General features: G+C 46.9%; 2 protein-coding genes across 3 annotated transcripts in view; both read left to right on the plus strand.

The window, feature by feature from the left end:
- PMM1 (phosphomannomutase 1) overlaps nucleotides 1–21,756 on the plus strand; it is a 109,479-nt gene that overhangs the window by 11,299 nt on the left and 76,424 nt on the right. The gene's annotated exons all lie outside the window — the stretch shown is intronic.
- On the plus strand, nucleotides 10,466–18,553 carry SNU13 (small nuclear ribonucleoprotein 13). 2 transcript variants are annotated; one of them, XM_055566371.1, is made up of 3 exons: nucleotides 10,466–10,601; nucleotides 17,113–17,233; nucleotides 18,160–18,553. In XM_055566371.1, exons 1-3 carry the CDS (start codon nucleotides 10,599–10,601, stop codon nucleotides 18,420–18,422), a joined length of 387 nt encoding a protein of 128 aa, XP_055422346.1. In that variant the 5' UTR covers nucleotides 10,466–10,598; the 3' UTR covers nucleotides 18,423–18,553. The 2 variants fall into 2 exon arrangements, with proteins under 2 accessions (XP_055422346.1, XP_055422338.1); XM_055566363.1 differs by lacking the exon at nucleotides 10,466–10,601 and adding an exon at nucleotides 10,699–10,844.

Genomic DNA, 21,756 nt, shown 5'->3' on the forward strand with positions numbered 1-21,756 from the left:
AAGTACCACCCCTTCCTCAAGCAGCAAAGGCTGTTTGAGCATACTACCTCAATCAAAATTAACTTGGAATAGGACAGGACATGACTATACCAAAGCCTTTGACTGTGTGGATCACCACAAACTGTGTAAAATTCTTAAAGAGATGGGAATACCAGACCACCTAACCTGCCTCTTGAGAAATCTGTATGCAGGTCAGGAAGCAACAGTTAGAACTGGACATGGAACAACAGACTGGTTCCAAATAGGAAAAGGAGTACGTCATGGCTGTATATTGTCACCCTGCTTATTTAACTTCTATGCAGACTACATCATGAGAAACGCTGGGCTGGAAGAAACACAAGCTGGAATCAAGATTTCCTGGAGAAATATCAATAACCTCAGATATGCAGATGACACCACCCTTGTGGCAGAAAGCAAAGAACTAAAGAGCCTCTTGATGAAAGTGAAAGAAGAGAGTGAAAAAGTTGTCTTAAAGCTCAACATTCAGAAAACTGAGATCATGGCATCTGGTCCCATCACTTCATGGCAAATACATGGGGAAACAGTGGAAACAGTGAGAGACTTTATTTTGGGGGGCTCCAAAATCACTGCAGATGGTGACTGCAGCCATGAAATTAAAAGATGCTTATTCCTTGGAAGAAAAGCTATGACCAACCTAGATGGCATATTAAAAAGCAGAGACATTACTTTGCCAACAAAGGTCTGTCTAGTCAAAGCTATGGTTTTTTCAGTAGTCATATATGGATGTGAGATTTGGACTATAAAGAAAGCTGAGTGCCAAAGAATTGATTCTTTTGAACTGTGGTGTTGGAAAAGACTCTTGAGAGTCCCTTGGACTGCAAGGAGATCCAACCAGTCCATCCTAAAGGAAATCAGTTCTGAACATTCATCGGAAGGACTGATGTTGAAGCTGAAACTCCAATACTTTGGCCACCTGATGTGAAGAACTGAGTCATTTGAAAAAGACCCTGATGCTGGGAAAGATTGAAGGCAGGAGGAGAAGGGGATGACAGAGGATGAGACGGTTGGATGGCATCACTGACTCAATGGACATGAGTTTGAGAAAACTCCGGGAGTTGGTGATGGACAGGGAGGCCTGGTGTGCTGCAGTCCATGGGGTCGCAAAGTCAGACATGAATGAGCGACTGAACTAAACTGAGGACAGGACAGGGCTTCCCAGGTGGTGCTAGTGGTAAAGAACTCTCCTGCCAATGCAGGAGACATAAGAGACTCAGGTTTGATTCCCTGGGTTGGGAAGATCCCCTGGAGAAGGAAATGGCAACCCACTCTAGTATTCTTGACTGGAGAATCCCATGGACAGAGGAGCCTGGTGGGCTACATTCCCCAGGGTCGTGAAGAGTTGGACACTACTGAAGCAATTTAGCAGCAGTAGGACAGGACAGAACCATGATAGAAATTTCAGTAAACCCTCCTCTGAGTACCTGGAGAGGGCAGGTGTTTAGGAGGCAGCATTGGGCTGACCCACATTCCCCAAACCTTCGAAACCATAGAGTAGCTATCCCACCCATACGGTATCCCATCCCCAAAAGAGGCACTTATAAAACATGTATCAAAAGAAATCAGAACCCTCACAGGGCTTAAATAACCAATTTTATTAGAGGTTATTTTATCATCCCCTTTAGGGGTTAGCAGGCCACTCTCATGCCTTCTCTGGATGTGTTTTGAAGACTCTGTGCCCTCAGCCTACTTCCTAAAGCCATGCTGGAGCAGAAAACCCCTCAAATATTTCATCAAACCAGACTTTCTGGGGGCTGGTGGATTCCATAGGGCCCCATGTGGGTTCTCAATTTCCTCCAGTTCTTCTGTCTTGAGAAGAGGAGCCCCAGCACCGCAGTGACCTGGTGGCTGAACGTTCCTCTTCAGAGAAGTGTGGACTCTGATGCTGCCCTCCCTGGCATGTGGGGCACTCACTCTGGGAAGCGGCATAGGACCAGGATCTCTCACACTCAGGTTGGGGGCTGAGTGCTGGGCCTTGGCCAAGTGTGGGGACCGGGAGCTCTTGTTCAAAAAGGTCATGCTCAGCCTTGTCGCAGCAGAGTGGAGACTCCTTTTGAAGCTGAAGGTGTCTGTGGAACAGGAGGAAGGCTGCTGCCCAGCCCCACTGCGTTCCTCGGGTTCCAGGCTTCCTCTTCTGTGTGAGGGCTGCTGACACTGGAATCTGAGGGGCTTCTGAGATGTGTGTTCCCTCCTCCAGTCGTAGCCTGCCCCGGAGTATGAGACCCTCACTCTGCGGGAAGCCCTCTCTGCCATCCGGGAGATCCCCGGCCTGACCATCTTTCCCCACCTGCTGTTCTCACTGGAAGGTTCTTGGACCCTTTCTTGGCCCCACCAGCTGCTGGATTCTGCAGCAGGCCTGGGGTTCCTGGAAGCCGTGAGTTCCGCCCTGGGAGGAGCCTCTTTCTGGACATCCTGTGGTTCTCTGGCACCTCCTGGTGGTCTGACTCTCTTAGGCTTTACAGGAGGGATAGAACTGCCCATTGGCTCCGACCCGGACCGGCTAGGCTTCTCTAGAGCTCTGGCCTGTGTAGGTTTTGAGCTTTTCCCTTCAGGGGTCCGAAACTTCTGGGACTTAAGGCCTGGCCTGGAGCCCTGGGCCTCACTTTCCTGCTGCCCCTGCAACTCACAGGCCATGTGCAACCCAGGGAAGCTCTGCCCAGCAAGAGGCAGTGGGCATGGTCCTAAGACATTAAAGTGCATGTAGTAGGACTCTAGGATCCGCTGGGGGAGGCCCCACTTCAGGTGGGCGATCTTCCGCCGCATAAGGGACTCCAGGAGCTGTCGCTGACTCTTCTTGAGGACTGGCCACTTGGGCAGGACAGTGAGGGCAGTGGGATCACCCAATGGAGTTGTACCGGCTTGGGGGGCATGGCCACATGAGACAGAGGGGCAGGCAGAGGGCAAGCCCAGGGGAGCAGCCAAAGACTGTGGGTTCTGGAGCTGTCCACTCCGGTCAGCGGTCTTCCCTGGATCCACTCTTCTGTCCCTTTGTCGGCTTCTCTGGGGTTTAGGTCTGGCTTGCCGGGAAGCTGGAATGACATCGACTCTGGGCTTCCCAGCAGTGGCCATGCTCTGGTGGGCCAAATGCTCCCCCTCTCCACTGACAAGCAGGAAGAGTTCGCTCTGGTCGGGGAGAGCCTTCATCTCAGGATGGGGAGCAGCGGCCACAGCCTGTTCCTGATCCATGGCCCCATAGTCAGAGCCTGTGAGGGCTGGGGGCCCTTCACCGCCAGAACAGTCAACTTGGAGAGGGCCTTCAGCAGCATCCTTTCCTCTGACCTGGCCTTTGTTTCCTTGCCTTGGCACTCGAAGCCTTCCAACATCCTCAGCTCTGCACTTTCTCTGGCTCCCTACAACCCCGATTTCTGCAGCATCCTCCTCTTCACCCTCGTTCTGGTTTCCTTGACCTTGTATCTGGATCTCTCCATAGGTTTCACTTCTTAACTCTCCCTGATAATCTCCACCGTGAGCCTGGGTCTCTTTACCATCATCACCTGTGATCTCTCTCAGGTTACTCTTCCCTTGTATTTGAATTTCTGCACCATTCTCACCTCCAATCTGCTCCTGGTTCTTCCACTCTGGTGAACAGATGTTTTCATTAACCTTACTTTTTAACAGTCTCTGCTTCCCTCCCCCAAGTCTCTGAATATTTCTACCATCCTTGCTTCCAACCTCTCTCTGGCTTTTCTTCTCCAATGTTGGATTTTCTGGGTTGTCCATTCCTCTAGTCTGCTCCCAGTTTCTTCCCCCTGGCGAGTGGCTCAATCCAGTTTCACCGTCTAATTGTCCTTCATTTTCTCTCTCAAGTCTCTGGGTTTCTACACCATCGTCAGCTCCAGGTTCTCTCTGGTCTGTCTTCTCTGGTATCTGAATTTCTGTTTCATTCTCACCTCCCATCTGCTCGTGGTTCTTCCTGTCTGACAAATGAGTCTTTTCATCAGAGTCATCTCTTAACTGACTCTGGTTTCCTCCTCCAGGTGTCCAGGTCTCTATACCTTCCTCACCTCCAGCTTCTCTCTGGTTTCTCTTTTCTGGAGCTTCAATTTCTGCACCATTCTTGCCTCTAACCTGCTCCTCTTTCTTCCATTCTGCTGAATTAGTTTCTACATCAGTTTTATTTGCTAGTTCTCCCCAGTTCTCTGCCTCAGATGCCTGGGTATTTTGACCATCCCTGCTTCTAATGTGTTCCTGATTCTTCCACTTTGGTATGTGAATATTTCCATTAATTTCACTGTTTAACTGGTACTGGTTTTCTTCCCTAAGTTCCTGAGTCTCCTTACTATCTTCACCTTTAAACTCTCTCAGGTTTTTCGTCCCCGTTGCCTGGATATCTGTACTAGTCTCATCTCCAAACTGCTCCTGGTTCCTCATCCCTGATGGATGAGTCTCTACCTGAGTTACACCTCTTAATTGTCTCTGGTTCTCTGCCTCTGGTGCCAGGGTGTTTGTATCATCTTCATCTCTGTCCTTTCTCTCGTCTCTCTTCTCCAGTGCCTGAATTTCTGCTCTATGTTCACCTCCAATCTGGTCCTCACTCCCCCAACATGGTGTCTTGAATTCTCTGTCAATTTCGCTTGCTACTGGTTTCTGGTCTCCCCAGCACTGTGCCCGGATCACCACCCAATCCTCCTCTCTTATCTCCTTGAGGCTGTTCCTTCTAGATATCTGACTTTCCCCAGCATCCTCACCTCTTTTTACGCCTTGATTACTCCACTCCACTTGAAGTTCATGTCTTAGTTGTTTCTGGATCTCTGCCCTACATACTTGGACCTTCCCAGCTTTCTCACTTCCATCTTGATCCTGCTTATCCCACCTTGGTGTCTGGATCTCTGTAACATTCTCATTTTGAATGCATTCCTGCTTTCCCCACCCCAGGGCCTGGGTCTCTATGCCATCCTCATTTTTCACTTCTCCCAAGTTCTCCTTCCCAGATACCTGGATTTGCACAGCGCTCTCACCTCCACTCTGGTCTTCTTTTCTCCTCTCTTCTGCCTGAATTTCTATACTAGTATCACCTGTAATCTGCTCTTGTTTTCCCCAACCTGGGAGCTGGGCATCCTCACCATTCTCACTTCCAGTTTGGCCTTGCTTCCTCAACACTTGGGCCTCATTCTTTCCTTTATCCTCTCCCCTGGCCTCCTTCTTGTTCTCAAAAGACTGGGTCTCTATAGCATCCTTATCCGTTTTCCTATCCTGAGTTTCCCACATTGGTGTTTGGGTCTCTGCATCAATTTTACATCTTAACTGTTCTACTTTCTCTCCTCTACATGCCTGGGTTTCAGGAAGATTCTTGCCTCCGGCCTCCCAGGGACTTCTCTTCCATAGAATTTCAGCTCTACTTTCAACTTGCACCCGGTCCTGCTTCTCCCACCATGGTGTCAAGATCTCGCCAACAGTCTTACTTATTACTAGTCTCCGGCTGCCGCAGTCCAGGGCCTTACTCTCTGCCATGTCTTCCATCCCAAAGTTTATTGGCAGTTGCCTTCCAGATGCCTGAATTTCCCAAGCATTATCCCCTCTGCTCTCTCTCTGGTTCGCCCACCCTGGAGCCTGGGTCTGTCTACTAGCCTCTCTACTTAATGTCCGGTTTTCCGTTCCTGGTGTGCAGGCCTCTTGTGGGCAGCCCCAGGATTTCCACGTGGGCATTCCCACTCGTTGGTTGGAAGGAACCGGTAGGAACTCTCTGGAACAAAACGGCAAGCTCTGGGCTGAAGGGAGGTTTGGGAGAGGGGTCATGGAGGTGGGGTGGCATCTCATGCTGACAGTATGCTCCAGTGGTGCCAGTTCTTCCTGGGGATGGACCAACAGCTGCTCCATCCTTTGGCACCTGTCCAGGGCAGGGGGCCGTGGCTTGCAAATCAGGTGAGTCTGATTATCACTACAACACCAGGGTACCTGCCATGCTTCCCAAGAACAGTCCTGAGGTAGCATACTGGTGCTTGGAAAGGAGGTAGTGCAAAAGATGTGATCAGAAGAGGTGTAGGCATCCCACAGCAAATGGTGACATGGGTGCTGACAAGAGAGCAGATATTGGGTCCATGATTCCTCGAGGCTCCTCCAGTATTCCCTGCTCTTTCTTCGGGCCCATTGTTGGGCATGAGCATCCAGGCCCCTGAACTTGCCAGGACTGAGAAAGAATTCAGGGGTCAGCCTGAAACAAGTGTCATGTCTCATGGGGGGCACTGCCCACTTCTGCGGTGGCACCTATAGGTAAGAACAGAGAAGTAAAAATCTTTGCATTTACATTATCTCATCTAATCCTCACAGATCAGGGTTGTAATCCTCATTATCCAGATGAGGGTGCTGGGGTTCAGGAAATGGGGAGTCACTTCTCTTAAGGAAAATATTCATTCAAGAAAGTATTTATTTACACTTCCCTGGCGGTACAGTGGATAGGAATCTGCCTGCCAATGCAGAGGATGTGGGTTCGATCCCTGGTCTGGGAAGATCCCACATGCCGCAGGAACAGCTAAGCTGTTACGCTACAACTGCTGAGCCTGTGCTGTAGAGCCCACGAGCTGAAACTGAGCCTGGGCGCCACAACTTCTGAAGCCCGTGTGCCTAGAGCCTGTGCTCTGAAACAAAACAAGCCACCACGATGAGAAGCCCACACAACACAACTAGAGAGTAATCCCCACTCTTAAATCCTCATGCAGCAGCCAAGACCCAGCACAGCAAAGTTAATTAATTAATTAAACTTAAAGAAAAGAAAATACTCAAGAAAGAAAGATAGAGAGTTTATTACAGGCCACGCACTGTTCTAGGTGCTGGATGTACCAACATGCACAAGACAGAAAGTCTTTGTTGGGAGCTGTCTTCCAGATTGGAAGACCCAATAACCAAGAATACAACATGATGTTAGGTATCAAAAAGTGTTCTAACGGGAACAAAAGCAAGAGTAGGGATGGGGTTAGCTCCTTTTGTCAGAGAATCCTCTCAGAGGAGGTGATGTTTGACTGGAGACCTGAATGAAGCAAGGGACAAACCAAGCGACATCTGAAGAAAGAAACTTGTAGGTGAGGAGACATTCATGCAGAGGCCCTGAGGATGGAACAGGGTCATTTGTATAAGAACAGCTAGGAGGCCGTGTAGTCAGAATGGAAGGAGTGAGTGAGGAAGACAACACGAAGAGATGAGGTCAGAGAGAAATGCAGAACAGATTATTCCAAGCCTTGGAGTTGTGGTTAGGAGTTAGATTTTGTTCTGAGTTTGACTGGAAGTATATCCATGAGTTGTTGCAAAGTCTTGAGTGGCAAAGTGTTATGATCTGTTTTTAAAAGTTTGTTCTTCCTCATGAACATAATGTTAGGCCTAAACCAGGTGCAAAGGAATATTTACTGTGTGATGCCATATGGGCAAAACCAGTCTAATGCTTTTAGAAATCAGCAGAGTAGTGTCTGCAAGCTTCTGAGCTGCTGGTAGTGGTATGTTTTCTTAATTTAATGCTGCACCTGGATGTGTTCAGTTTGCAAAAATTCATTGATCTACACACTTATAATCTGGGACTTCCCTGATGGTCCAGTGGTTAAGAATCCACCTTCCAATGCAGGGGACTCAGGTTTGATCCCTGGTTGGGGGAACTGTGCCACAGGGCAACTAAGCCTGCTTGTCACAACTACTGAGCCTGGGGGGCTCTTGAGCCCAGGCATCGCAACTAGAGAGAAAACCAAGCACCACAATGAAGAGCCTGCACACCACAATGAAAGATCCCGCATGCCACAACTAAGACACAATGCAGCCCAAAATAAGTAAATATACAATATATGTACATATAAGTATACAAAATATACATATATATATTAAATAATTAAGATGATAAACTTTTAAAATAAATAAAATTTTTAAAAATAAAAATACACACTTATAATCTGTATATATGTATTATCCTTGGATGGAAAATTTTAAAAAGAGACAGAAAGAAGTTCATTCTCTTGGCTGCATGGAGCACTGAGCTCCATGGTTGGGTGAGAAAGGAGGCAGGAACCACGCAGAAGGTGGTACCTACAGTCCAGAAGAATGTGGTGAGGGTTTGAGAAATTAGCAGATTTGAGATATGGTTTGCAAGTAAAGCCCATAGGACTTGCAGGTGGATTGAACACATGGCATGAGGGAGAGAGAAGTCCAGGGTGACTTCTGGCTTTGAGGCAAGAAAATGCTCTTCCTGAGTTCATCAGAGTTCAGTCTGAATCCATCTCCGGTACACAGGGCATAGAACAGGGTCCCTGTAACAAATGACACACAATCATGGTGTGGAGGGAAAGAGGTGGGTGGGACCCCCTCACCTTGATGAACTTCCTCATGCTGCGGTGGGTCCTGGTGACCTGATGCCAGTAGTGCCGGACCTGCCAGATTAGAAAGAGGCAGAGGACAAGCAGGTTGCCACAGCACCGAGGGTCCCTGCAGCTGCGATCCTCAGAGAGCAGGCCCCGCACTGGCTCCCACTCAGGACCCCGGAAGGGCCCCACGATAGCACAGGCACCCAGGAGGGGCAGCAACATGACACGGTTTAGGTCAGGCAGGTGGTGTTCTGGAGTTGGAGGGCAGGGCTGATATGGCTGACCCAGCCACTGCGGGGCGGGGTAACCCCTGCCTCATAGAACTGCTGTCACTAAGGCCACCTCACAAAGGCTTTTGATGCTGCGGCCTTAGCTGCAGCTGCTGCACGTGACATCAGAGCTGGCCAACATGGCCACAGTACAGATGAGGACAACACTGGGGAACGGCCCAAAAGGAATTAAGAGGAAGAACTTAAACACCTTGCCCTCTGGAGTGAAGAGAGTATGTTCCCCCCATGTTGATGGAGGGATGGAAACTGAAGTCTGTTGGCTTTCTTTCTTCCTATGGGATACTTTCATCCATTTGTCCTTCAGGTATCCAATATCAAACACTTAATGAACACCCTATTGAACATGTGTGTTCTTGTTTAACCACCCAGCATATCCTGATTTTTTGTTGGGGGATTACTTTCCCAACTCAGGATCAGTGTTGATAGGAATATAAATGCTATCCTGAAGACTTTCACCCAAAGGTTATGTACAAAATACTGAATAACAGAGCAGGCAGGGTCATCAGCCAATCAGAATGGGCCAGGCTTTAACTCCTTCATTTCTGGATTGTAAGTGGTCCCTGGGGCTTCCCAGATGGTGCAGTGGTAAAGAATCTGCCTATCAATGCAGGAGACCCAAGAAATGAGCGTTTGATCCCTGGGTCGGGAAGATCCCCTGGAGGAGGAAATGGCAACCCACTCCAGAATCCTTGCCTGGAAAATCACATGGACAGAGGAACCTGATGGACTACAGTCCAAGGAGTCACAAAGAATCAGACATAACTGAGCATGTACACACAAAAGTGGTCCCTGGGGTTACAGTAGAAGGGTGTCACCTATTTACCAACCATTTGGAAAGTATCTCACTATTCTAAGAACCCAGGACTTCCCTCAGAGTCCAGTGGTTAGGAATCTGCCTGCCAAGGCAAGAGACACTGATTCCACAATCCATGGTCTGGGAAGATTTCACATGTCATGGGGCAACTAAGCTCTTGCACTGCAACTACTGAAGCCCACATGCCCCAGAGGACATGTTCTGCAACAAGAGAAGTCACTGCAATGAGAAGCCTGCGCACTGCAACTACAGAGTAGCTTTCCGCTCGCCACAACTCGAGAAAGCCCAAGTGCAGTAATGAAGACCCGGCACAGCCATAAATAAATAAATGAAGTTAAAAAACACGCAAGAAAACCCCAATATACCACACAATGCATCTTGGCTAAATGCTCAGTTCAGTCGCTCAGTCGTGTCCGACTCTGCGACCCCATGTATCGCAGCATGCCAGGCTTCCCTGTCCATCACCAACTCCCGGAGTTCACTCAAACTCATGTGCATCGAGTCGGTGATGCAATCAGCCATCTCATCCTCTGTCGTCTCCTTCTCCTCCTGTCCCCAATCCCTCCCAGCATCAGGGTCTTTTCCAATGAGTCAACTCTTCGCATGAGGTGGCCAAAGTATTGGAGTTTCAGCCTCAGCATCAGTCCTTCCAACGAACACCCAGGACTGGTCTCATTTAGGATGCACTGGTTTGATCACCTTGCTGTCCAAGGGACTCTCAAGAGGCTTCTCCAACACCACAGTTCAAAAGCATCGATTCCTCGGGGCTCAGCTTTCTTTATGGTCCAACTCTCACATCCATACATGACTACTGGAGAAACCATAGCTTTGACTAGACAGACCTTTGTTGGCAAAGTAATGTTTAAATTTAAATGTGCTACAAAATAAACTAGCAATGGAATGACACCACTAAAATTCTTTGTTTTGGTGTATTATATTTTGGATATCGAACTCACTGTTCCTGCCAATAACTGGTAATAAAACGACACTAAAACTACGGCAAAGGCGGTCCCTCCCTCAGAACGTAAGTCGTTCCGCGCTTGTGCCCTTTAAGGGGAGAGCCGCCCTCTTTAACGTCATTTCCGCTTCCGGCTGCGAGCGGCCATTTCCACTTCTTCCCTGCGACTTTTCTAGGCGGAAAGTTCTTTTCTAACGTCGCCTGTGCTTCTTGAGGAGGGACGGTACCACTGAACCGCAGCTATGGTGAGTGCGGGCGCCTGGTTGAAGAGCCAGGAAGTGGGAGACTCCGGGTTCTGTTCTCTCACTAGCTTGTCGGCTTAGAGCATGCGCGGTCTCGCCGTCTCGGCGAGGGGTTCGAGCTCGGACGGCCGAGTAGCCCCAAGCACTGTCTTTTCTCCTGGTCCGAGGTTAGAACGCTAGAGATGAGTCCCGGATTCTGTGATGGAGCGTCTGTCAGCAGTTAGTGCTCCTGGCCGAATGCCTCCGGTGAGCGGAGAGGGCCTGGGAGGGACCAACCCACGTGGGACAGAGTAGAAAGTCGGATGAGAAAATTTTATTTTATTGGTTTTATTTTTATTTTGGAGGGGTCGCTAGAGAATGATGTGGAACCCTGGGTTTGGATCAACCTCTCCAGCTCCACTTTCCCATTGCTGAGGTTCAGGAGAAGGATATCTCCATGGGTCTACGCCTAGTGCCTGTCGCAAGTTACGTGTGCCAGGGATTAAAGGGGCCTTTGGCGTTTGGGGGCTTCCCTGGTGGCTCAGAGGTTAAAGCATCTGCTTGCAATGCGGGAGACCCCGGTTCGATCCCTGGGTCGGGAAGATCCCCTGGAGAAGGAAATGCCCACCCACTCCAGTATTCTTGCCTGGAGAATCCCATGGAGGAAGGAGCCTGGTAGGCTACAGTCCACGGGGTCGCAAAGAGTCGGCCACGACTGAGCTACTTCACTTTCACTTGGCGTTTGGAGCCTGCGTTGGGAAGGAACCCCAGCCTGGAATGCAGGAAAGATTCCTCCTGCGAGGCGGTAACCTCGGAAATCAAAAGTCCTGGTAGCACCACGTGCGGGGCTCATCTAAAACTCTTGATGGTCTCTAACTTTTTAATCAGATCGTGTGCCTTGGTACCTAGTTTTGGTCGGCACTTAGTAAGGAGGGAAGAGTTTGCAAAAACATTTCGACTTTCATAATGAGGTTTAATCCTTTTAACGGTTCTTGGATCCCAATGGATATCTTCCCTGCTGCCCCACCCCCATTTTGAGGTTGGTATGTTGCTGAGTCTAGAACTTGAACCTTCTAAACTAGTGCTCATTTTTCGGAGTTCCTTGAGAAGTTTTGGAATCAGGTGGTCTCAGTTTAATAATGCATTTAATTGCTTTTGCGCCTGGTATGGAGAGAGTGAGCATGCACTATTTGTTGTCAAATCAAAACTTGCAGGTTTTGGCTGTCTGGTGTATGAGGAGAACAAAGACATCAAGCTACGGGTTAAAGTTATCTAGCAGTAAGATTTCATTCATTCACTCATTTAATTAACCCTTCGAAAAATTAAAAGGTGGATAAATACACCCTAAGCAACTTTCAGCTGCTACTTATAAGGTCCGTGGTTTGGCTTTAAAATTGAGTGGAACTTTTGTTGTCGTTGTTGTTGACTTTTATTAAACCAATAAAGTGACTCCTCTTTCAGTGCAGTTCAGTCGCTTAGTCATATCCAGCTCTTTGCTACCCCATGGACTTGCAACAGGCCAGGCTTTCCTGTCCATCACCAACTTCCAGAGCTTGCTCAAACTCTTATCCATCCAGTTGGTGATGCCATCCAACCACCTCATCCTCTGTCATCCCCTTCTCCTCCTGCCTTCAATCTTTCCCAGCACAGGGTTTTTTCCAATGAGTCAGTTCTTTGCATCAGGTGGCCAAGGTATTGGAGCTTCAGCATCGGTCCTTCCAATGCATATTCAGGACTGATTTCCTTTAGGATTGACTGGTTGGATCTCCTTGCAGTCCAAGGGACTCTCAAGAGCCTTCTCCAACACCACAGTTCAAAAGCATTGATTCCTCGGGGGTCAGCTTTCTTTATGGTCCAACCCTCATATCCATACATGACTACTGGAGAAACCATAGCTTTGACTAGACAGACCTTTGTTGGCAAAGTAATGTCTCTGCTTTTTAATATGCTGTCTAGGTTGGTCATAGCTTTTCAGAATCTGCCTGCAATGCGGGAGACCTGGGTTGGGAAGATTCCCTGGAGAGGGAAAAGACTACCCACTCCAGTATTCTGGCCTAGAGAATTCCATGGACTGTACGGGATCACAAAGAGTTGAACACAACTGAGTGACTTTCACTTCACTTTCTTCCAAGGAGCAAGCATCTTTTAATTTGCTGGCTGCAGTCACCATCTGCAGCGATTTTGGAGCCGAAGAAAATAAACTCTGTCACTGTTTCCACTGTTTCCCCATTTGTTTGCCATGAAGTACTGGGACCGGATGATCATAGTGGATCTCCTGAAGTCTCCCCCTTTTATGCCTTTGATGTTTATTAAGAGATGAGAATCCTAGTTCCCAGAGATGGGTGATTGGAAGCTACAGTAAAAAATATCTGGCATTTTAAAAAGTATATTTATGAGGAGTGATAGGAATTAAAGTGTTCCTGGGAACTTAACTGTTTAAGAGGAGGTTCTTAATTGTGACATTATTGGTGAGCATTAGATTTTGATGAGTTAAAAACATAAGTTGTGATTTCTCAGTAGCCATCAAAAAAATAAAGATAACTCCAAACCACTAGAGTAGAAAATGGCGGGGTGGGGGTGGGACACTCGAAGGAAAGAAAGTACAAGTAAAATGAGGATGACATAATTACAAGAAGAAATAGATGTGCAGTTATGTAGCGTTTAATTGATTGTGAAGCCAAAACATCAGTGTAAATAACACTATGAATAAACTTGATCTAGTGGTGGTAGTGAAACCAGTGAATACTGCACCCATCAATTATAGAAGATAAAGATTGATAATAATATAGACCATATTCTCTCAACTAAAATGCAGATGACTTAGAAACAAAGTGTAAAGAAGATATAAAGAACTCATGGGTCAAATTGAAAAGAATAAGGGAAATTTGAAAACAGAACTGAACAATAATGGAAATACCAAATATCAGAATATGTAGGATACAACTAAAGTATTGGAACATAAGATGGGGGGGCACTAAAAAGCTAGGAAAAGATCAAAAGGACAAAATAACGTGAAAGAAAAGCAGAAATTACTGAAATAGAAAACATATCTTGTTGTAAGGTGGACAGAATCAGAAGAATATTTGAAAAGGCCCCTCTGATGAGATTAATCTAGAAAATACGAGCAATGTGATATTTATAAATATAGGAACTTAGAGGAACAAATACCTGAAAACAATAGAATCAAAATGAATTAAAGTAGAAGTAGGAGGACTGAATAATAGTAAAGAAACAAAGTTAATATTGTATGTTAATTATAATTAAGAAAAACTAAAGTTTTGTTTTTCTTTTTTTAACTATAAAGTTTTTTAACATGGAAAAACTTTAAGTGTTAGTTGCTGAGTCCTGTCTGACTCTTTGCAACTCCATGGACTGTGGTCCACCAGCCTCCTCTGTCCATGGAATTCTCCAGGCAAGAATACTAGAGTGGGTAGCCATCCCATTCTCCAGGCGATCTTGCTGACCCAGGGATTGAACCCTGGCCTCCTGAATTGTGGCATCTGAGCCACTACACCTACTTTAAACAATAGCTTTATTGAGATAATTTCATACCATAAAGTTCTTCTCTTTAAAGTGTGTAAGTCAGTGGTGATCATTTTGTATAGAAATATCAAATAACAGTGTTGGGCACCTGGAACTAACATAATATCATAGGTCAATTATGCATCAATTTTAAAAACAAGTGTGTAGTAGAAAAAAAATAAGTGTATAACTCAGTGGGTGTTCTTATATTTACAACCTTGTGCAACCAACACTAGAAAAACTTATAAAGGAGAAAAGTCTTGACTCATTCATCTCGTACAAAAAATGATAGAATTCAGTGCCAATTCATTTATAAAAGAAGGTCTTAAAATATTAAGGAGTAGTGTGAATTTTCTTAAGCTGAAATATCTGAGTAAATCTAAAAGATACTAAGGCTTTTGGAGAAATTATAAAGCTTTATTTAAAAGCACTAAAAAGTCAAGTAAATATATATGCTTAACTGGTTTGATAGATTCTGTATCTTAAAGGTGTTGTATCCTAATTGGGATTACTTTAAATCTACAAATCAATGCTGTCCCAGCAGGCTTTTTCTTTTTCTTTTCTATTTTTCTTGGTAGAATTTGAAAAAGCTGATTCTAGAATATATGTGCTTGCTCAGTCGCTGTTAGTCGCTTGGCCATGTCGGACTCTTTGTTACCCCATGAAGTATATATAGCCCACCAGGCTCCTCTGTCCATGGGATTTTCCAGGCAAGAATACTACAGTGGCTTGCCATTTCCTCCTCCAGGGGATCTTCCTGACCCAGGGATTGAACCTGCATCTCTTGAGTTTCCTGCATTGCAGGTGGATTCTTCACCACTGAGCCACCTGGCTGTATGAAGAAGAGCAAATAATTAGAGATCTTTCCCACTTCGTAAAACATCTTGAACTTCCCCTAATTTCTCATCACCCTGGGACCATGACAGATTGACCCCGTGCGTTGTGTTGGTGTGTGGGACCAGGCTTCCGGGTCCGAGCTGGTTCTCGACGTCACTTCCAGTTCCTCTGCAGTGGCGGGGGGGAGCCGGGGGAGGCGGGGGGGCGGGAGGCTTCTAAGCTCTTGGGGGATCAGGCAGGAGACGATCAAGGTGGACTCAATATGGTGAGTATATCCACTGGGCCATTGCCCATGGGTCACCACCTCGAACCGCAGTGCCGCGTGCCGCAAGCTGTGTGCCACGGTCCAGCTTCCAAACCCAGGGTTAGACCGCATCACTTCGGGCAAACTGCTGGGTGCTCAGGAATGGTAATGTGGGCTGCACCCAGGTTATGTATATAATAAAATACATATTTGTAAAAAGAATCACAGGGAAAGCAAGTGAGAAATTTATAAAAAAAGTTAAAGTCAAGAGGTGAAAATAAGGTAGGAGAAATGGAATAGGCGAGGCACCACCGAGTTTGTTTTCTGTGTGTTGTTTTGCAATGGATCCAATGGGGTTGCATTTTATCTATAGGTATTACAGCATGCATCTGTAAAATGAGAAATTTCAACAACTTCGATGCCACTACAATACCCCCAAATTTAATAATTCGTTAATATCAAATATATAGTATTGTTCTCCCCTGGTTGCCGCTGCTGCTGCTGCTAAGTCACTTCAGTCGTGTCCGACTCTGAGCGACCCCATGGACTGCAGCCCACAAGGCTCCTCCGTCCATGGGATTTCCAGGCAAGAGTACTAGAGTGGGTTGCCATCGCCTTTTCCGCCTGGTTGCCACAGGCCTCCAAAATAAAGCAACCTTTCCTTTCCTCCCAGCACTTGTCTCTGGAGAATTGGCTTTCGAGCAGCCAGACCTGGGTTCCGGACCTGGATTTGGTAGTAGTATTAGAATCAAAGGCTGGGACTTCCCCAGTAGTCTGGGCTAAGACTCTGCGCTTCTACTGCAGGGGGCACAGTTTCCATCCCTGGTCGGGAAACTAGGATCTCCGCATGCACTGCAGGCAAAAAAAAGTGGGATGGAAGGCTTGATCAGCTTTTCTCCTAGCTTTCCTCTTTTCCCCCCAAGACTGCTTGATCATAGATGGTTTGTTCTTTAAGAGAGGCAGTGTGTCTAGTTGCTCATTCATTCGTGTCCGACTCTTTGCGACCCGATCAACTGTAGCCCTCCAGGCTCCCCAGTCTAGGGATTCTCCAGGCAAGAATACTGGAGTGGGTTGCCATGCTCTTCTTGAGGGGATCTTCCCAACCCAGGGATCGAACCCAGCTCTCCCGCATTGCAGGTGGATTCTTTACCTTTGAGCCACCAGGGAAGCCCAGAGAGGCAATGGTCACATGGTATTTTGTGTGTGTGATGTTGGTAGCTATTAAAATCAATACCTGGATCCATTAATTTGTTTGGATTAATTAACTAATTAGTATGGCTTGCAGGATGGTGCTGTTTAATTGTATCATTCTTTAGGTGGAATACAAGAGATGTTTACCTGCTGCTTGGTTACCTACTCAGTCTACATAGGAAAGGCTCTACAGTTTACTAGTTTTCAAAACAATGACTTTGGAACCACATAAATGCTTTATGTATTTTTAAGAATTTTAAGCAAACTAAATACAAAGGAACCTTAATTGTATATCAGATTGATAGCCACAAGGTAAAATATAGTTTGAATAACTTTTGAATATAGTACTCTGACTGGATGGTTTTAGTTGGATATAGTGTAAGATTAAAAGGAAATTTTGACCTTGGTGGGTTTATAGTTGATGGAGGTAGTATTGGTATAGCAACTCTGAAACCATTTTATGTGAATTGCAGGGTAGAGTAAATGAGAAAATACTTTGGTGTTTTGGAAACCAGGATTCTTACTGAAAACTGAAGATTAAAATATAAAGGAAACAGAACATTGTGCTGGGTTTCTATAAATTATACCTGTTTAGATTTAGTAAATTAAATGTGTATGTTTGGGGGAGGGAAGTAGGGAAGCTCCCTATTGTCCCTCTCAGTTTTTGGTTGGAGTACTTTGTGACTTGTCTGGAACAACTTCTGGTTCAGTTTGACTCATGCTTTGATTTACCGCCAACAGACCGAGGCTGACGTCAATCCGAAGGCCTACCCTCTTGCAGATGCCCACCTCACCAAGAAACTATTGGACCTCGTTCAGCAGTCATGTAACTACAAGCAGCTTCGAAAAGGAGCCAATGAGGGTAAGGCAACCAGAGGATGGTCCAAAAAGAGTGTTACCAGCACTGTCCCAGTCTGGGGTCTGGACTAGATTTCCAAGATGGAAAGAGGGCTGGATGCTTTTGATTAGGCCCACCATGGAGACTTAAGAGCAGCAGCGTGTGTGGCATGTGGGCTAGCACTGGGTCACAGAGATAAGCAGTCAGGAATAAACATTTGAGGGGGTTTCACTGGTAGCTCAGTGGTAAAGAATCCACTCACCAATGCAGGAGATACAGTTAGAACCCTGATCTGGGAAGATCCCACACGCAGCTGAGCATCTAAGCCTGTGTGCCACGACTATTGAGGCTGTGCTGCACAACAAGAGAAGGCACTGCAGTGAGAAGCCCGCACACCACCACTAAGAGAGTAGCCCCTGCTTATAACATCTAGAGAAAAGCCCAAGCAGCAAGGAAGACCCGGAACAGCCAGAAATAAAAATATAAATTAAATAAAATGATAAGAATTTGAACAGTGCTGTGGGGTGTTGAACTTGCTTGGTGAGTTAACGTGTGGTGTGAACTTTCCAAAGTGTTGATCATGGCAGATTGGGATGGAAACTCCTGATCCTTGGTCACAGGGCTGGAGAAGTGCTGCATTGCACTGCTTCCTGCTGGTGAAGCTTGGGGAGTGTGGTAGCAGAGGACAGGAAAAGAAGGGCTCTTTTTAGGATTTAGAGTGTGTTTTGACAGAACTGATGGGTTTGATGTAGAGTTTGAGGAACGCATTGGGGATTTGATGCTTGGCTCCCCATCTCTTCCCAAGGCCACTGTGGGACAGAGAATTGCCTAGTCCTGGACATTTTTGCCCATTTTTCTTGCACCTGTTTCTTTTCCTTGGAAATTGCTTTGTTGTGGCTTCCCTGCCCCAGCCCCCATCACCTGTTGACTTCATGTCCTTCTCTCCACAGCCACCAAAACCCTCAACAGAGGCATCTCTGAGTTCATCGTGATGGCCGCAGATGCGGAGCCCTTGGAGATCATCCTGCACCTCCCACTGCTATGTGAGGACAAGAACGTGCCCTATGTGTTCGTGCGCTCCAAGCAGGCTCTGGGGCGAGCCTGCGGGGTCTCCAGGCCTGTCATCGCCTGCTCCGTCACCATCAAAGAGGGCTCACAACTGAAGCAGCAGATCCAGTCCATCCAGCAGTCCATTGAAAGGCTCTTAGTCTAAACCGGTGGCCTCAGCCACACTCCCAGCTGACTCCTCTCCACCCCAGCCCCCCCAGAGTTATGTATCATATTGTCTGTTAGCATGTAGTGTTTCCAGCTACCTTCTGTTGTTATAAAATATTTTAATGCTCAGTCTGGTTTTTGCATTTTTGTACTGTTGTCTTGTTTTATAGGTTGTCAGCCCCTCCCCTAATCTCCCCTTCCTCTCTGCCATCTTATCCTCCCTTTTAGAAAAATGAACTAACGCCAAGAACAGGTGGAACAGGCTGGATGACACCACTTAAAGGCAGGGAAGAGCCGAGGTAGAGAATTGGTTCCAGCTTTCAGGGGCCTGCTTCCTACTGTGCAGGGCATGATGGCATAACTGTCTGCTTATACCCCTCGTTCCCGGTGTACAGGATTGTTGCACACGTGTCTGAATCATCGAGGGGTTTCCTTTGCTTGCAGGGCGTAATGTATCATTTGGGGAGGAAGCATGTGTTCTGTGAGGTTGTTGGGTGTATGCCCAAAGTGTCGGTTGCTGATGTACCCCTGCTGTTTGCTTTTGGTAATGTTGTATTCCCCCCCCAACTCCCACCTTTGCCCCCTGAGGGTGGCAGGGCAGCAGCATACCAAAGAGACGTGCTGCCAAATTCCAGAGGCGCCCTGGTGAATGAGACATGGGCCAGGTGACCTAGGTCTTGAAGGCATGGTAGGAGGTTCTGGAATGGAGGATTCTGGGCCCATCACGAAGGACTGACTGGAAGCTGCAGCAGAGATGATGGAATCCAAGGAAGCATCCTCGCTTTGCTGAATGGCAATTTCTTCAGTGGACCCTTGTACCAGCTCTGAGAGCCGTTACCCGGGCCTGTCTCCTGCTATGATGTGGGTCAGATGTGTATTATTCTCTGTCCCACCAGAAGGACAGTGCTAATGTGTCATTCTTGTGAGCATCCTAATAAAGCATACATATATTCATTTCCCAGTTTAAAGAAAGTGTGATTCTTGGTAGGTGTCCAGCTGATACTTGATTGAAGCATTAGAGTGGTTAATAGTTTCTTGTAGTTTCTCTGTTTTCACCAGGAAGCTGTGCAAAAGCCGTCACTTCCAGATGATTTCTGGCGGTTCAGAATATTCAGACTTAATCATTGAGGTGTTGCTGCCACTCTGGAAGAGGATTTCTCAACTTCAGCACTGTTGATATCTTTGCTTGGATAATCTTTTCCTATAGGAGCCTGCCCTGTATGCTGAAGAATGTTTAGCAGCAAACCTGGCCTTTACCCACTAGAATGTAACCACTCCAGCAGTGGGTTCCTAGGGAGGCTAAAGCTACCCTGTCCTGCTAAAGCCTGTTCTGTTCCTACTGGGCTAGTAATCTCCTTTGGCTCACTCCAGCATATGTATCTTTAGGTATCATACTGTAAAAGACAGAAATAATTTGGGGGTGAAGGGAGATCAAGTAATCCAACCTCTGGAATTTCCTGGCGATCCAGTGGTTAAGACTCTACCTGCCAATGCAGGGGATGCAAGTTCGATCTCTGATCCACTAGGGGTCCCACATTCCACGAGGCAGGTGGCGGTGGTGGTGGTTCAGTCGCTGTCATGTCCGACTCTGCAACCCTGTGGACTGTAGCCTGCCAGGCTCCTCTGTCCATGGGATTCTCCAGGCAAGAATACTGGAGTGGGTTGCCATTTCCTTCACCATGAGGCAAGGGGGAGGACTAAATAAACGCTTGCACAACTTCTGAGCCTGCGTGTTCTAAAGCCCGTGCTTGGCAACAAGAGAAGCCACCACAATGAAAAGCCTGTGCAACACAATTAGAGAGCAGCCCCCCAGCATGGCCACTAGAGAAAGCCCTTAAGCAGCAACAAAGACCCAGCGCAGCCAAAAAATAAAAAATAGCAATATGACCATGTCAGAATTGCTCTAGTGATGAAGAATGTTGAAGTGCTGGCAGGGCCTACAGGTGAGAAGGTCCCAGCTGCATGAGTGTCCAGAGTAAACCTCAGGCAGGACTGGCTTTCATGTGTGATACAGTCAGTTACAATGAAGATTACACATTCAGGGATAGTTTGGGGTCAAACCGGAAAGGCTGGATAGTTGTCATATCTCCTGGTCCATTATAATAGGTGTGTTTCCCTCTCAAACGGACTTGAGGTTGGAATTTGTTTGAAGGCAACGGAGAGGAAGTGGATGACTAGGCTCTCCCAGATTTCATGGTCCTGCTTTGCTTCTACGCTTTAAATAAGACATTAAAAGAGATGTCCCCTCTGCATTCGGCCTGGAGGCATATACACGTGTGCACAGACGCGTGCAGTTCTCTCTAGCAGCCCCGCCCCCACCTGCCTCTGCTGACTGCCACTCAGGCAGAGGCACCTCCCCGTTCCTCCCACCCCACGCGCTCTCGGCGCCAGGCGCCAGGCTTGCGGCGTGCAAACACACACTGTTTCTGCTCAGTGGCCGCGTGCCACCACCACCTGCGGGACTGAAGCGTGTGTGCAGTCTAAGAAATTGGGTAAGTTTGTGCTTTTTGAGCACTTTCTCTATTTACATGTTTTCTTATTTCATTATTCCACGTTATTATTCTTCTTAGTATGCAGGTCAGGAAGCAACAGTTAGAACTGGACATGGAACAACAGACTGGTTCCAAATAGGAAAAGGAGTACGTCAAGGCTGTATATTGTCACCCTGCTTATTTATCTTCGATGCAGAGTACATCATGAGAAGCGCTGGGCTGGAAGAAACACAAGCTGGAATCAAGATTGCCGGGAGAAACATCAGTAACCTCAGATATGCAGATGACACCTCCCTTATGGTAGAAAGTGAAGAGGAACTAAAGAGCCTCTTGATGAAAGTGAGGGTGGAGAGTGAAAAAGTTGGCTTAAAGCTTAACATTCAGAAAACGAAGATCATGGCATCTTGTCCTATCACTTCATGGGAAATAGATGGGGAAACAGTGGAAACAGTGTCAGACTTTATTTTTTTGGACTCCAAAATCACTGCAGATGGTGACTGCAGCCATGAAATTAAAAGACGCTTACTCCTTGGAAGGAAAGTTATGACCAACCTAGATAGCATATTCAAAAGCAGACACATTACTTTGCCAACAAAGGTCCGTCTAGTGAAGGCTATGGTTTTTCCTGTGGTCATGTATGGATGTGAGAGTTGGACTGTGAAGAAGGCTGAGTGCCGAAGAATTGATGCTTTTGAACTGTGGTGTTGGAGAAGACTCTTGAGAGTCCCTTGGACTGCAAGGAGATCCAACCAGTCCATTCTGAAGGAGATCAGCCCTGGGATTTCTTTGGAAGGAATGATGCTAAAGCTGAAACTCCAGTACTTTGGCCACCTCATGCAA

This window comes from Bubalus kerabau, chromosome 1, assembly GCF_029407905.1.
Source record: "Bubalus kerabau isolate K-KA32 ecotype Philippines breed swamp buffalo chromosome 1, PCC_UOA_SB_1v2, whole genome shotgun sequence".
Lineage (NCBI taxonomy): Eukaryota > Metazoa > Chordata > Mammalia > Artiodactyla > Bovidae > Bubalus > Bubalus kerabau.

Excerpts from the sequence above, each read along its gene's own strand:
- SNU13 (XM_055566363.1), top strand. The coding sequence starts at position 10,800 with ATGGAGCGTCTGTCAGCAGTTAGTGCTCCTGGCCGAATGCCTCCG. Across the intron at positions 10,845-17,112 it reads CTCCTGGCCGAATGCCTCCG|ACCGAGGCTGACGTCAATCC; the intron begins GTGAGCGGAGAG and ends TACCGCCAACAG. Across the intron at positions 17,234-18,159 it reads TCGAAAAGGAGCCAATGAGG|CCACCAAAACCCTCAACAGA; the intron begins GTAAGGCAACCA and ends TTCTCTCCACAG.